Source organism: Pteropus medius, unplaced genomic scaffold, assembly GCF_902729225.1.
Source record: "Pteropus medius unplaced genomic scaffold, Ma_sr-lr_union100, whole genome shotgun sequence".
NCBI lineage: Eukaryota > Metazoa > Chordata > Mammalia > Chiroptera > Pteropodidae > Pteropus > Pteropus medius.
In genome coordinates, this window is record NW_024349801.1 from 20,096,557 (window position 1) to 20,110,070 (window position 13,514).

The 13,514-nt window shown below is 45.2% G+C and overlaps 1 protein-coding gene across 2 annotated transcripts in view; it reads left to right on the forward strand.

The window, feature by feature from the left end:
• Positions 1 to 1,335: 1,335 nt before the first annotated feature.
• The window catches only part of MYO5C (myosin VC), an 84,424-nt gene continuing 72,245 nt past the window's right edge, over positions 1,336 to 13,514 (forward strand). The window contains exons 1-2 of one of the 2 annotated variants that reach the window (XM_039889022.1): positions 1,336 to 1,745; positions 12,328 to 12,438. In XM_039889022.1, the coding sequence (XP_039744956.1) occupies positions 1,719 to 1,745; positions 12,328 to 12,438 (138 nt within the window). In that variant the 5' untranslated portion in view covers positions 1,336 to 1,718. Of the gene's footprint in view, positions 1,746 to 12,327; positions 12,439 to 13,514 lie in introns of those variants that run through there. The other variant, XM_039889023.1, reaches the window with a different exon arrangement.

Sequence of the window (13,514 nt, forward strand, 5' to 3'; positions counted from 1 at the left end):
TTAAATGTGAACGGATTAAACACTTCCACCAGAAGGCAGAAATTAAACTGAATTAAAAAACAAGATCCAACTATATGCTGTCTCTGAGAGACATGCTTTACATTCAAAAACACGTATAGGTTGAGAAAAATATATGCCAATCCCATTCAAGACTAAAAAAAAAAACAAACTAGGAATAGGAGAAACTAGGAATAGGAGAAACTTCATAACAAACTAGGAATAGGAGAAACTTCAGCTTGACAGGACATCTATGGAAAAACCTGCAGCCAACTTCATAATTAATGGCAAAGAAAAAAAATCAACAACAACAACAAAAAACCTAAATGCTTTCCCTCCTAAAATTGGAAACAAGGCAAGGATGTCTATTCTTACCACTGCTATTTGACATTGTGCTGGTGGTTCTAGCCAAAGCTGTAATAAGGCACCGAAAAAATAAAATAAATAAATATACCTAGATTAAAAAAGAAAAGTTTTAAAAATTGCATTTATTTGCAAATGACATAATATGTATGTGGAAAATCCTAAGGAATCCACACTAAAAAATTACTAGAATAAATGAATTCAGAAAAAGTCGAAAGATATAAGATCAACGTACAAAAGTCAATGATATTTCTACGTACTAGCAATAAACAATTGGAAAGTGAAATTAAAATATTCATAGTATCAAAAAGAATAATATGCCTGGGAATCAATTTAATAAAAGTGCAAGACTTGTACACTGAAAACTACAAAACGCTGCTGAGCCGTTTTGAGGGAGTTTTCCAGCCACCCACAAACTTTCCTGAGTCAGGCTGGCGCCCCGTCAGGATGGGACTTTTATGCCATATAAAATATCATATCATTGTACAATTTCCCAAAAGTCCTGCTAGAATTTTTATTATAATTATTTAGGCTTAGATATCGTTAATTTGCATAGAATTGATACCTATACAATATTAAATATTCCCAGTCATGTAAAATGGCCTCTCTCCATTTATTCATACCTCCTTTTATTCCTTGGAGAGAAATTTAAAAATTTTCTCCAAAAAAAGCCAAGTACATTTTCGTTAGTGTAATTTCGGGACACTTTTACATTTTTGTTGATATTGTAAATATCTTATTTTTCTATTTTAGTTTCTATCGCGTTTTCTAAATGGTTATTGCTGTTACTAAGGAAAGTTGCTCCTTTTTATATGTGATTTTGAATCTTGTCACCTGGCTGAACTCTCTTACAATTTCTAATAGTTTGCTGATTCTCTTGGGTTTTCTATGGAGATAGTCATATTCCTCTGCTCTTTCTAATAAACACGCTGCACCCTAAGGGAGCTGAAACTTGGGCCAGGACCGCCTCAGGACACACGTGTTTCCTGCCCACGAGAGCCAGAGCATCCCGCTGGGGGTGGTTCTTGGCGGAGCGTTCTGTCCCCGCCAGGTGCCTCCACTTTACCTCCGAGCTCTTGCCGAGAAGAGGGTCGCGCCCCGCCCCGCCCCCGCCCCAGCCAATCGCGGCGAGGACTCGCCAGGCTGGGCCGGGAGGGACCAATCGGCGCCTTCTCCACCTCCGGGCCGCCAGCTCTGGGGAAAGTTTGTGGAGCCGCGGAAAACTTCTCGCGCAAGATGGCCCAGCGCTGATCGACGAGTCGCCTGGGACGGCTACCTACCCCGGGGCCTCAGAAACGCAGGCCCAGCCCCCGGCCTTGCCCCGTCGCGGCCCTTCAGCGGCCTCGGCTCTGTCGCCCATGGCCGTGGCCGAGCTGTACACGCAGGTAGGCAGGGTGGCCCAGCCTGAGGGAGGGAGCGCGGGAGGGAAGCTGTCCCGGCGCTAATGCTGACTGTACCTGGCGCCCAGGCCACACCTGTGCACCTGGCGCGCTCGCCGCGGGGAGGAGCCGCGGAGGGCCGGGGGATGGGAGCACTGGGAGCGTCGCCCGAAGGGTCCCTGTCCAAGGGAAAGGCGCCCCTGAGGGGTCCCCCTGGGATGGGAGGACCGATGAGGGGGGCTGCCTCTCCGGGCCTCCCGGCGCCCAGGGGGCTGCGCGTTCGGCCCCGCCTCCCGCGCCACAAGTGGAATCAGAGTTGCCCTCGGGGACGTAGAAACCTCAGACACGGGCGAATAATAGCATCCATAATCTTCTTGACCCTGCTGGGAGCCTCTGGAAGAATTTTGCCCAGAAGCTTAAGGCTGCATTATTCAGGATCTTTCTAGAATTCCTGGGTCTTAAAAGCGCCTGCAGGAGCGTTGGAATTCGTCCGACGCCGGAAGCTGCAGCTGCCTGGACCTGTGGTCTAGGCCTCACCCGTAATAGAAGTTGAAGGTTTATGGGAACCCAGGGGTCCTGAGGTGCAGTCACAGGCTCTTCACCTAACATTTATACGGTGCTTCATAGTTTATAAAGCACCTTCCACACACATCCTGACTCCGGGAATCACTCTAGAACATTCCTGTGAAACCTCATACTCCACCGGTCCGAGGGTTTCACCACTTACCTAGGAAGGGCTGCAGCCCCACAGGGTATCCAGAACCTTCTAAGATGAGCTTGGTTAATTATTTGGGTAAAAAAATATGAAAGTTTGTCCCTTTTGAAAAATATCCATTTGAATATGCCATAAAGCTGGGTCTTCCTGCACCCTAGTGGGAGAAGTCCACGGTCCCCAATATTCAGATGGATGAGACTAGAATCCATCCACTTCCCCTGATACATGCCCTACCTTTATATTTTAAAAGACACTTTTGCTGTAGATATAAACAATAGTTGTAAATAAGCGTTTCAATGGTTTAAGCAAACTTTTTCCTTCTACTCGTTTAATTAGTAACAGTACAACTCAACCAAATGGTGTTTCCTTCTCTAACTCATTTCCATTAACTAGCGTTCTAAATGGACAGTGTTTAAATTGCTTCTGTTCTAGAATAGCTTTACCATTGAAAATGTAAACCATCAGATATCCAACAGTGCTTCTTTGTCTTCAGCTTACTGGAAGTAAAAGAAAATTCTTAAACAAAACTATTCTTAGAAGATACTTTGGAGGACAGAGAAAATTGTTGATTAACTATTTGAAGTAACAGTTCCTCCCCTAAGCAAAAATACACAAGTGTGAGCACCCCTATCATCAAGTGCTGCATGCCACAGATATTTATACAAATACTAACTAGGCACAATGTAGGAAAACTGATAGGGAAGAGTTTTCTAGAGGCAAGCTTGAATGGGCAGGGAATCTGAGAATCCCAAAGCCAGAAGGAGCCTTGATGGCCATTCCTACCCACTTTATGTCCAAATAGGTACCTGTGTCTCTAGGCTGCCACCTCCTTTCCAAGTAGTCAGTTAGTCTCCCACTTTTTCAGTTCCAGAGATGGGAAGCTCTCTTCTCTCCACCCCACTCCCCATTGTGTAGCTGCCTGTTTAGGTTTTTTGAAGAGCTTGCTTTGTTAAAGAGTTCTTTCTTAAACTGAGACAGAATCAAAACCTCCCTTGCTTCCCACCCTGCCCGTAGCCCGAAGATCTAGCAAATTGTCCTGGAATGTCAGCATACAGGATTGGCCTAAATCAGTTTGTGCCTGGGGGCCCTTGGCCACATTTAATCCCCACTGCACAATCTTAGCCACACTGTTTTAAAACAACCCGAAACCCATTGCTGCTCCCAGAGGCAAATAATGGCCCTCAGCAGGGTGGCAGATGGGCTGTCCTTTCAGGAATCCTTGCATGGCAGCCAGTTCCTGGGTGACAGCCACACCTACCTCATGATCCGTAGGCTGTCTCGATCACCCACTTGACTCTGCTGTTACCTGCCTGGCCCCTGTCTAATATCTTTTCCTGCATAGGCCTTGAATACAGGCATATTATCACCCAAAAAATATTTATTGAGCACTTTCAGTATATAAAACATTATGCTTGGAGGAGGTTAGAAAAATTTCGGTTTTTTTTAAAGTGAGTCTTGCCTCTCAAGGAACTTTCTGCTCACTGAGAATTGAGAAATGCCAAGTAATTCAGTCTGCTGAGGAGTAGAAGGCATGGAAAAGCTTGCTGGGCAACAGAGCTGAGACGGGGAGTATAAAGCCATTGGTCAGGGCTTTATACTCAACTGAAGGTTTTGACCGAGTGATGACAAGGGCCGTGTTTTAGGAAGCTGGGCATGCCAGCAGTGCTCATGGGACTCTCTGCCTGTGGAGAGAGGCTGGAGTCAGGTAGCTGAATTAGGACACTCAGGTCATCCTAAGTGTCCAGAGAAAAAATTAGGGCTGCAGTATTGGAAATGGAGGTTGGAGGCAAGGTCTGGAGAGCATGTGGAAGTACACGAGAATGAGAGACTGGATTGGGGAGTGTGAGGGAGAGGGATAAACCAAGGATGGCATGGAGGTTAGCATCTGGATGATCGAGAGCAGTTTGGCACTTTTGACACAATTAGGGACATCAGGAGGGGGAGATATGTCTTAGGAAAGTCAAGAGGCAGATACGTTCAGGGTTTGAGGTGGTGGGGCGCTTCCGGGGGAAGACACCCAGGTGGTTAGAGGTTTGTGTAGAAGATGGGCCTGGAGTCTTCTACCCAGAGGTGGAGTCGAATCCCGGGCAGTGAGGGCCTTGCCAAGGGAGAGACGAGAGCCAAGACAGGACATTGGGGAATGCCTCTGATCGGGGAGGGAGAAGAAGCTGAGATGGAGTCAGGAGAGCTGATATCTACAACTGCAGGAGGAGAGGTTCTAAGACAGGACTCCTGGGAGGAAGTATAAGAGGAGCAGTTCCTGTGGGTAGAAATGTAATACAACCCATCTCTTTTTAAAAGCCATTTGGAACATGCTTTAGAAATGTTCAAAGTATTTGACCCAGTGGTTCCACTCTTTGAAATGTCTCTGAGAAAAACCAGTCTGGCCATTTTCTACTCGAGCCCCCTGGAGGCTCTGTCACTTTCAGACTTGTGACCAGCCACAAGGTCCCACCTCGCTGCATCATCCAGCCCCCTGCCTGCCAGCTCCTACCTTGGCTCTTGTTCACCAGACTTCTTGCTGTTCCTCAGTGCATTCCTATGACTTGGCACACAGGGCTCCCTCTGCTTGAAACGTCTGTCTCTGCTTTGCTCACCCACATCTTCCAAATTCAATTTGAGCGGTGCTTCTTCTGAGAAGTCTTTGTAGCCAGCCCCCTCAACTGGGCACCTTTGAAATTAACTTGTAACAGCTCATTAACTCTCTGTCCCCCCCATTGACCAAGAGTTCTAGAGAACAAGGAGCAGTGGAAGCTCAATAAGTGTTTGATGTGTGCATGCATTAGTGAATGAGTTTTTCTGCTATAGGCATGAAGATGATGATGTTCATGATGGTTACTTTTATCTCACAGTCACTGAGTACTTCTTATGCGCCAGATGCTATCCTCAGAACTAATGTGCCTCTTTTCACTTAATCTAAGAACCAAAATTGTTATCCCCAGTTTTGCAAATGGCTTAGGTTAACTTGCCTAAGGTCACATAAAAGTGATGGAGCCAGGATTAAAAGCCTATATTCTTAATACCTCCCACTACCACCAGCTTGGTTCTGCTGCCTGTATCATCTTCCTCCTTTTCAAGAGATCTGACCTTTTCCCCCACACAGGGGACTGATGGGAAGTACACCACTTCATAGCTGCCTCCCCCGACACCTGGTTATTTATCAGGTTATTCTTTCTAATAACAAATGGAACCAAGCCCAAAGTCCAGCGAAAGGGGTAGAATTAGGTAAATTATAGAATAGTATAAAGCCATTAAAAATACTACTTAATGAAGAGTTCAAAACAATATGGGAAAATGCTTATGTTACATGAAAAATGAGGGCACAAAAATTGTGTATGCTATGTGATAATAAACATAAAATATGCAAAACTGTGGATATATCAATAACTGAAGACTGGGCACTCAGAGCCGCCAAGGAGGATGAAGGCTGGGGAAGCGTCGTTAGATTTGGCCATTAGGAGGGCCTTGGCATTGCTCCTCTTTTAGTAGAACTGTGAGGGAGAAGGGGGACACCTGAGCGTGATCACGGGCTGAAGGGAGGGAACCAGTGGAGGACTGGAATTTGAAGGTGTAAGACAGGCACCAGGCATGGGATCGCCTCAGAAAGGAGTTGGGGACCTGAGGCTGTGGTGTCAGGGGTTGAAGACGTGGAGATATTTAGAATGAAGGAAGCCCAGAGGGCTTCACAGCTGCTGAGAATGCTCTGTGGGCAGGACTGAGAGCTCGAGGAGAGTGACACCCTCTTCTTTTACAGCATCATTCCGGAACCTTCACCATTGAGGCCACCTTCCTCTGGGTGAATTTCAACACCTGATGCCCATCTTAGTGGCCCTGTTCTCTAGACCTGGTCTGCTCAGCCACGAGTGCTGTGGAATTGTGGGGCTGCGACCTCCTGTGAGCTGCCCTCATTGCAGGCGAGCATTAAGTTAGTGTTTTGTTCGTTCTTAGAGCTGCCCTATGCTGCCCCATGCTGCCCCTGGAATGCATTACGCATGGTGGCTGGGGTTAAGTCTTGGTCTTGCCCCGTACTGAGTGATATTGAGCAAGTTACTTATCCTCTCTGAGTTTCTATACTCATAAAATGGATTTAAGTCTTATCACTCATTGTAAGGATTAAATAATCTATGTAAAATCATTAGCATAATACCCGACACATATTGCTTAGTGAAAGTTTTCTTTATTTTAATATTGATGCTATTATAATACAGTTGATTTTTGGTACCTAAATATTGGACTTTACATCTTGGCCATCTTTAGATAATTAATCATTTCATCTGTGTCTTGTTTTTTCATCTAAGATATTAGTAAAAGTGATGAATGAAGGGCGAGGCATCAGGGCTCTATGGCATGCTTCTAGAAACCTTTCTTAAATTGCTTTTGCTCATTAATCAGGACTCAGGTTGTGACTGGTTTTAGCCACAGATGTATAAATTATATTATCCTTAAACTGTCCATTTCTCTCACTGGTGCATGAGGAACTCACAAGACATCTTCACAGAAGTTTTGCTGAATCTCAGATGTGCAAAGTCAAGAGAAGTGTCTTGATTAGGAGCCCAGGGTCTCTGGCTAAAATAAGGTGCAAGTTTAGTTTAATGACTTTCCATTTGACTCTTCTAAGCTTTTAGACTTCTACATGTCATCATCAACTCTGGAAAATTGTATTTATTCATTGTGTTATATACCGATAGTTCAAAAGAGTGGGGGAAAAAGGCACATATAGACTAAAATACCAAGTTTAGTCCTTAACTGGTGAACTGAACCACTAGAGTGTTAGCCATGGGGAAGTCATTGTCTTTAGTCTTTAGTTCCAGGGCACAAAAACAAGACTCTTAAAATTCAATGTCAGTGAGGAAGATGGAAGTGATCTGGAAACCTGGGGACGGGGCAGAGAGAGCTGTAAAGAGGGAGCATCCAGTCCTGCCTCGGGTGAGGGTGGCAGGGAAAGTGCCACGGGGCAGCGGTGGCAGGGTGGATCTAGAGCTGACTCTGCTCAGAGCAGATTGCTCACTGATGGGGTGGCACCAGGGGTGGAAAGAACAGAAGTGCACAGTGCAGAGCCAAGGAGGAGCTTGGGATATTCTAGAAACTGTTAGTGGTTTGAGTGACAGCAGACTGAGGGTGGATTGACAAAGGCCTGAGTAGGAAAATCAGTTAGGATGGTGGCTGCCCAGGCCAGGCCGTTCATCAAAATATATACGGGGGACTTAAAAGTGGTCATCTTGCCGGGCCCCACTCTTGGAAATTCCAGTGTGGGTGAGGGGATCTGGTGCTCAGCCTGGTTGAGGAAGCATTCAGCAGGTGGTGGGGGCAGGGTCAGAGGAGCTGACTGACGGCCATGGCAGTGGGGGTGGATGGGGCAGGCAGATGAGACCTGTTCAAGATGTAGGCTTTCCAGTACCCGATGACCATTTGGTTGTTGGGGGTGGAGGGAGGGTGGGCGGCCCAGCATTGTCCCAGGTTTCTGACTAGAGGGATAAGACAACTGAGGTTTGGGGTGGGGTAAAGGTCACTTGAGTTTGGGATTTGTGAGTATCTAAGGGCTGACGTCTGAGAGGCAGCCAGAAATGTGGTCTAGACACACAGAGAGATCTAGGCTGGAAGACTCGATGCACAGGCACCTCGGCATCATGGAAATCATGGGAACGGGTGAAACTCTCCCCAACAGCCCATCATGAGAAGAGGCAGGGAAAGATGTCGGAAGACACAGGAGGAGGCCAGAGAGCCCAGGATGGGCCCTGAGGAACAAGGAAAGAGAAGGAGGAAGAGGGGAAGCATGGCGTCACCACTCTGGCCTGACTGACCCAGAGTGTGGAGTGTGCCTTCCAGTCTAGAAAGCAGCTAGGAGGGAAACTCATGTTATTCCATGTTACATGTAAGTTCTTCAAGCCATTTCTGTAGCTGATGCCAACAGACCACCCGCCACCACCTCTACCACCCAAAATGAGTGGGCGACCTGAGAAAATGCTATTCTCTCTAACCTGAACATGTGAGATGGTAGGATTGAGCACATTCCTAGGAACATATCACTTCCTAAGGATCAGTGCTCCTAAGGCCGTTGCCTCATTTCCTGAGCTTCCCATGGCTTAGGAACACCTTGATTTCCGGGGGGGGGGCGGGGGGCAGCATTTCCCAGGAAAGGTGTGGGAGGTGGGCCTGCCCCCAGAGAGTGGTCTGAGTTGGGAGGTTCCTGGCCCCTGAAAAGGAACCACACTGCGGAGGTCACATGAGAGCTAGTCACGTTGTTTGCATAGACTGCATTTGTTTGTATAAATGCTGCAAAGTTAGCTCTTCCTTGGGTTTGAAGCATTGCCTTATGAGTAGAAGAATGTGAGGAAGTAGGGAGGGACCAAATGGATCTAACTTACGTGAAACTGGGTAAACTTTAGTGTGTTTACTTACCAGGCTGGGTTTCAGCTCCGGGGCCCTAAATGACTAGCAGCATAGCTGGTAGAGCACCAAGCCCAGTGAAGTGTGGGTGGCCTGGGGACTCGGGGGCCAAGGAGCCCATTGTGTTCACTCCAGAAGAGGAGGTGACATTTGGTTTCTTATGTCTTATATTGCATACAATTTAATACTACATTTAGCTGAAACAAACCAATGAAACAAATCTAAAATGAGTGCTGGGAGAGCCTGGGCAACCATCGCAATGCAGAGATTATTTTCAGGTCCAGACTCATTTAATTAACAAGTAAAATTCCCAGGTCCGCTCCGCTGAAGTCTTGGCTTTTGGGACTCTCTGTGTGGTATTTGGTGGGTTATTGACCTCTCTGGGCTTGAGTCTGGAGATCAGTAAAACAAAAGGACCTGGCAGACCTCAGCTGCGACACCCACCTGGGTTCCCACCAGAACACATCTACTTTTACCTGTGTCGCAAGTGAGCTGCCACTGTTTCATTTGAAGTAGCTTTCTGTGACTGTAAGAACTTTGACAAACGAGTAGACAATCTTCAAGAACTCTTTCAGCTCTAAATCCTGTAACGGTCGATTCTTGATAAATTGGGATATCCTGTTAATTATTTCAGCTTTATGAGATTAGCAATAAATATTTTTATTGCAGACCTGAGGTAGGAAATGATAGCCCAACAAGGATGTGTAGAGTGCTGGTGTGTGTGTCTGTGTGTTTGTGTATGAGGTTTCCGTCTACTTATTTGCAGGGGTGTCTGTATCTAAGTGTGGCATTGCCTGCCATGTTATTCTTCCATTCTCTCTCTCTCTGTCTTTCTCTCAAATCCTGCCCATCCCATGTCAAATTTCAGCAAGCCTCCATTCTTAGCTACTTGTCAAGAATTAAAGCAACTCAAATCACTTAGGGAGTTATGATTGATATTCGACCAATTTTATTTATATATGTGTCTTTGATTCTGTGCAACAATTTATATTAACTAATGGATTAATAGATATGCTCCTCAACCAACTTTGCTCTTTTAGTACTGAAACCCTGAAATGTGTTTTTTACTTATTTTTTTTAATTCCCCTAACATCTTGTTGTGAAAATTTTATGTGTGTAATCAAGTTGAAGGAACTTAACAGTGAGCATCTGTCTCACTCTGTAGATTCTAGCATGAACATTTATCATATTTGTTGTATCAAATGTCTATTTATCTTTCTATCCTCAACCCTTCTTATATTTTGAAGCATTTTAAGTTGCATACATCAATACCTGTCCTCCTAAATATTTCAGTATGTGTATTGTTAAGAGATCCACATTTACTTAGTTTTTATGTGTAAAATCTCCAGACAATGAAATGCACAATTTAAGTCTGTATTCTCTGAGATTTTGAAGAGTACTTAACACCTATGCAACCCAAACTCCATCAAGATATAGAATGCCACCATCACCCCAGAACATTCCCTTATTCACCTACCCAGTCTCTCTTGGGCCCTACCTACCCCCAGAGGCAAATACTGTTCTGATTTTCCCCACTGTACTTTGTATACAGAATATATTGTTTGTGTAAAGCTTCTTTGACTAAGCCTAATGCTTTAGAGATTCACTCAAGTTCTTGCTTGTATCAGTAGTTGACTTCTTTCATTGGTGAGTAGTATTCCATTGTGTGAGTCAACACCCGACTCACAGTTGTATTTCTTTCTCTTTTTAAAATTTATTTTCATATTAATAGACATCTAGTCTATTTCCAGTTTTTGGCCATTATGAAAACTAGAGCTCATCTCAGCTCTGTTCTTGGAGAACTCGGAGGCCTGGGGCCAGTTTTCTCCAGGAAGTGAAGCTGACGGCCTCTCAGGCTTCATCCGGATATGGGATCCTGGACTAGTAAGTGTTTGGATACAGGAGTTTTCCTAGGTGCTGCTTAATGTCTTCCTGTGAGTGCTTCCCAGTTCTGGCTCCTGCTGGTGTGGTTATGTGCCAAGACATCAGGGTATCCTGTAGGGGTTCCCTGTTGATACAAACCACTGATGCATGAACAGAGAGATGCACGTATACACATAAACTCATGCAGCTACAGATTGGCTGGGTTAGTAGAAATACCGTAATGATTAAGAGAAGATGCTTTTCTTTTTGGTAACCCAGCACTGTGCCAGACATATGCATAGTAGATGTTTAGCAAGTGTTTATTGAGTAAATAAACTAATGAATGAATGAACAGACAGACAGACAAATGAATGAACAAATGGTTACAGGAGACTTAGATGTGGGGTCTGGGTGGAAGAGTAAATGTAGCCAGTGCATGATGCAGATAGCATGCCTGAAGGAGAGAGAGGAACAAATCATGGGACCCAATGATAGCTGCAATATAAGCATATGACAGTCACCTTGTCTTTATCTTGAGCAGCACTCAGGTACCACTGATAAATTCTGGAGAGTGAGACTGCCCACTTCCTAGCGTGCAAATTATTAGGCATGTGTCTTAGTCAGCTTGGGCAGCCATAACAATATACCAAAGACTGGTGCTTATACAACAGACTTTTATTCTCTCACAGTTTTGGATCAAGGTATTGGCAGGTTGGTTTCTGGTGAGGACTTCTCCCCTTGGGTGCAGATAGCTGTGCTCTCACTGTGTACTCACATGGCCTTCAGTGCATAGAGGTGGAGAGAGAGTGTCTATGAGCTCTGTGGTGTCTCTTCTTGTAAGGGCACTAATCCTATTAGATCAAGGCCTTACAACTTTATTTAACCTCAATTACCTATTAAAGACCCTATCTTCAAATAGTATTAGACTGGGAGTAGGGCTTCAACATAGGAATTTTGGAGGGGACACAATTCAATACATTGCAGTGTGGTTCTGCCTAAAGATTCGCACACCAGCACTGAGCCAGGCGTACCAATTACTTGTTGGGAACCGAGCTCGGTAGCGACATCTGTACTTCCACATTTCCCACAGTGGGAATCCTTGGCTGCTGACCAGTGTGATAAGACTATGATAATGCTGTTATAAAAACACTTCTATAGCATTTTGCAAAGTGCTTTCAAGTACACAGTCTAATTTAACCTCCCAGCAACCCTGTAAGGTAGGTATTATTGTACTCATTTTGTGGATGAAAAAAGAGGCACAAGAAGTTAAGTGTCTGGCCCAGCGCTCCATAATCCATCAGTGATAAACCAAATCCTCCTGTTCTAACTCTTACAGACAGCACTCAGATCCTCCCTTTAAAGCCACTCATGGATTTCCTTGTCACTCTCAGACTTTCAGTTTTTAAGGTATATTTAGGAGACTTTGGGAATACTGTTGCCTATAAAATGAAGCAGCTGAACCAATATACCAGAGATCACCTCATAAGCAAAAATTAGGTAAAAGTATTCCTAACGAAGGAACTGACCTAGCAGACAGAAAGAAATCCTCCGGAGTCTAATCATCTAATAATATGTTTTGTTTTTCAAGTGCAGGAATTAAGCCTATCTTATTGTGTTGGTCAGTACAACAGGGTTTGGATTCCTGATCCTGAAGAAGTTTGGAAATCTGCTGAAATTGCAAAGGACTACAGAGTTGGTGACAAAGTCCTGCAGCTCCTCTTGGAGGATGGAACGGTGAGGAGCCTTGCTGGCCACAACTACGATGATGTATAGAGGGTAACTGGGGTATGTGGGTGGGGGAAGATGGTCCCTGTAGGAGCAGACCAGGGGAAGGCACATGAAAAGGCACCCAAATGGCCATTTGGTGCTATAGATCCAATCATGTGTTTGTACCACTTCCCCTTCTCTCCACACCATGCTTCCCTAATGAAGGCAGAAAGTGCCCTACCTCAACTGAGCCTCTCTCTGTAACGAGATGCAGTAGACAGGTCTGTGCCCGTGCTGCATTTAAGGGATTCAGCATCGTTGGGAGAACGCTGAAAGGTGATTAGCCGTTTTGGTTTCATGGGTCTTAGCACAGAGACTGGGCAAAGACAAGATACTTGGGAGTAGTTTGACCCCAAGGCATAAAATGGCAGAGGAAACCATCAGGATGGGGAGAGGAAGAGAACTAGAGGAGAGATAGAAAGTAGGAAGAGAGAGGGAGGTGTGAGAGATGGACGGAAGGAGAGCAAGTCAGGCCATGGATGGATAGAAGCATTGTAAGAACGGGAACCCTCAAGGCGCATGACAGGGTGATTAGGGAAGTGACAAGAGATGGGACAAGAAGACAGGAATGCGTTGCGTGACATTATGGGGGACCACTGTCAGTGCAGGTATGATGAGGGAGAGGTGAAGGATGAGCAGAAAGATTGGCAGTTGTTCCTGCAGTAGAGCGTGCCAGGAAGGAGTTCCCCTCAAAGGCTCAGTGTGTCTTTTGATTACCAACCTCTGCAGATTTTGTCTTTGCTTTGAGTATCCATCATGAGTTGTCCTTTCCCCACATAGCACTAACGAGAGCCCACTGGATTCATAGCTACGGTGACCTTACCTTTTTAGACGCAAGTATCTGGATGCAGAGCTAGACAGAGAGTTTGTAATTCATCTTGAGGCTAGAGGAATACCATAAGAATATTAAAATGCTGGAATTTTCAAAGCATGTAAGTAGGCCCTGTAGAGACAGGACACAATATTTCCAATCAGACTATCCTGGAGTTGTGAGTCATTTCCTGAGATTTTGGGAAGGGAGGCAAACATAGTAGTTAAGGGCA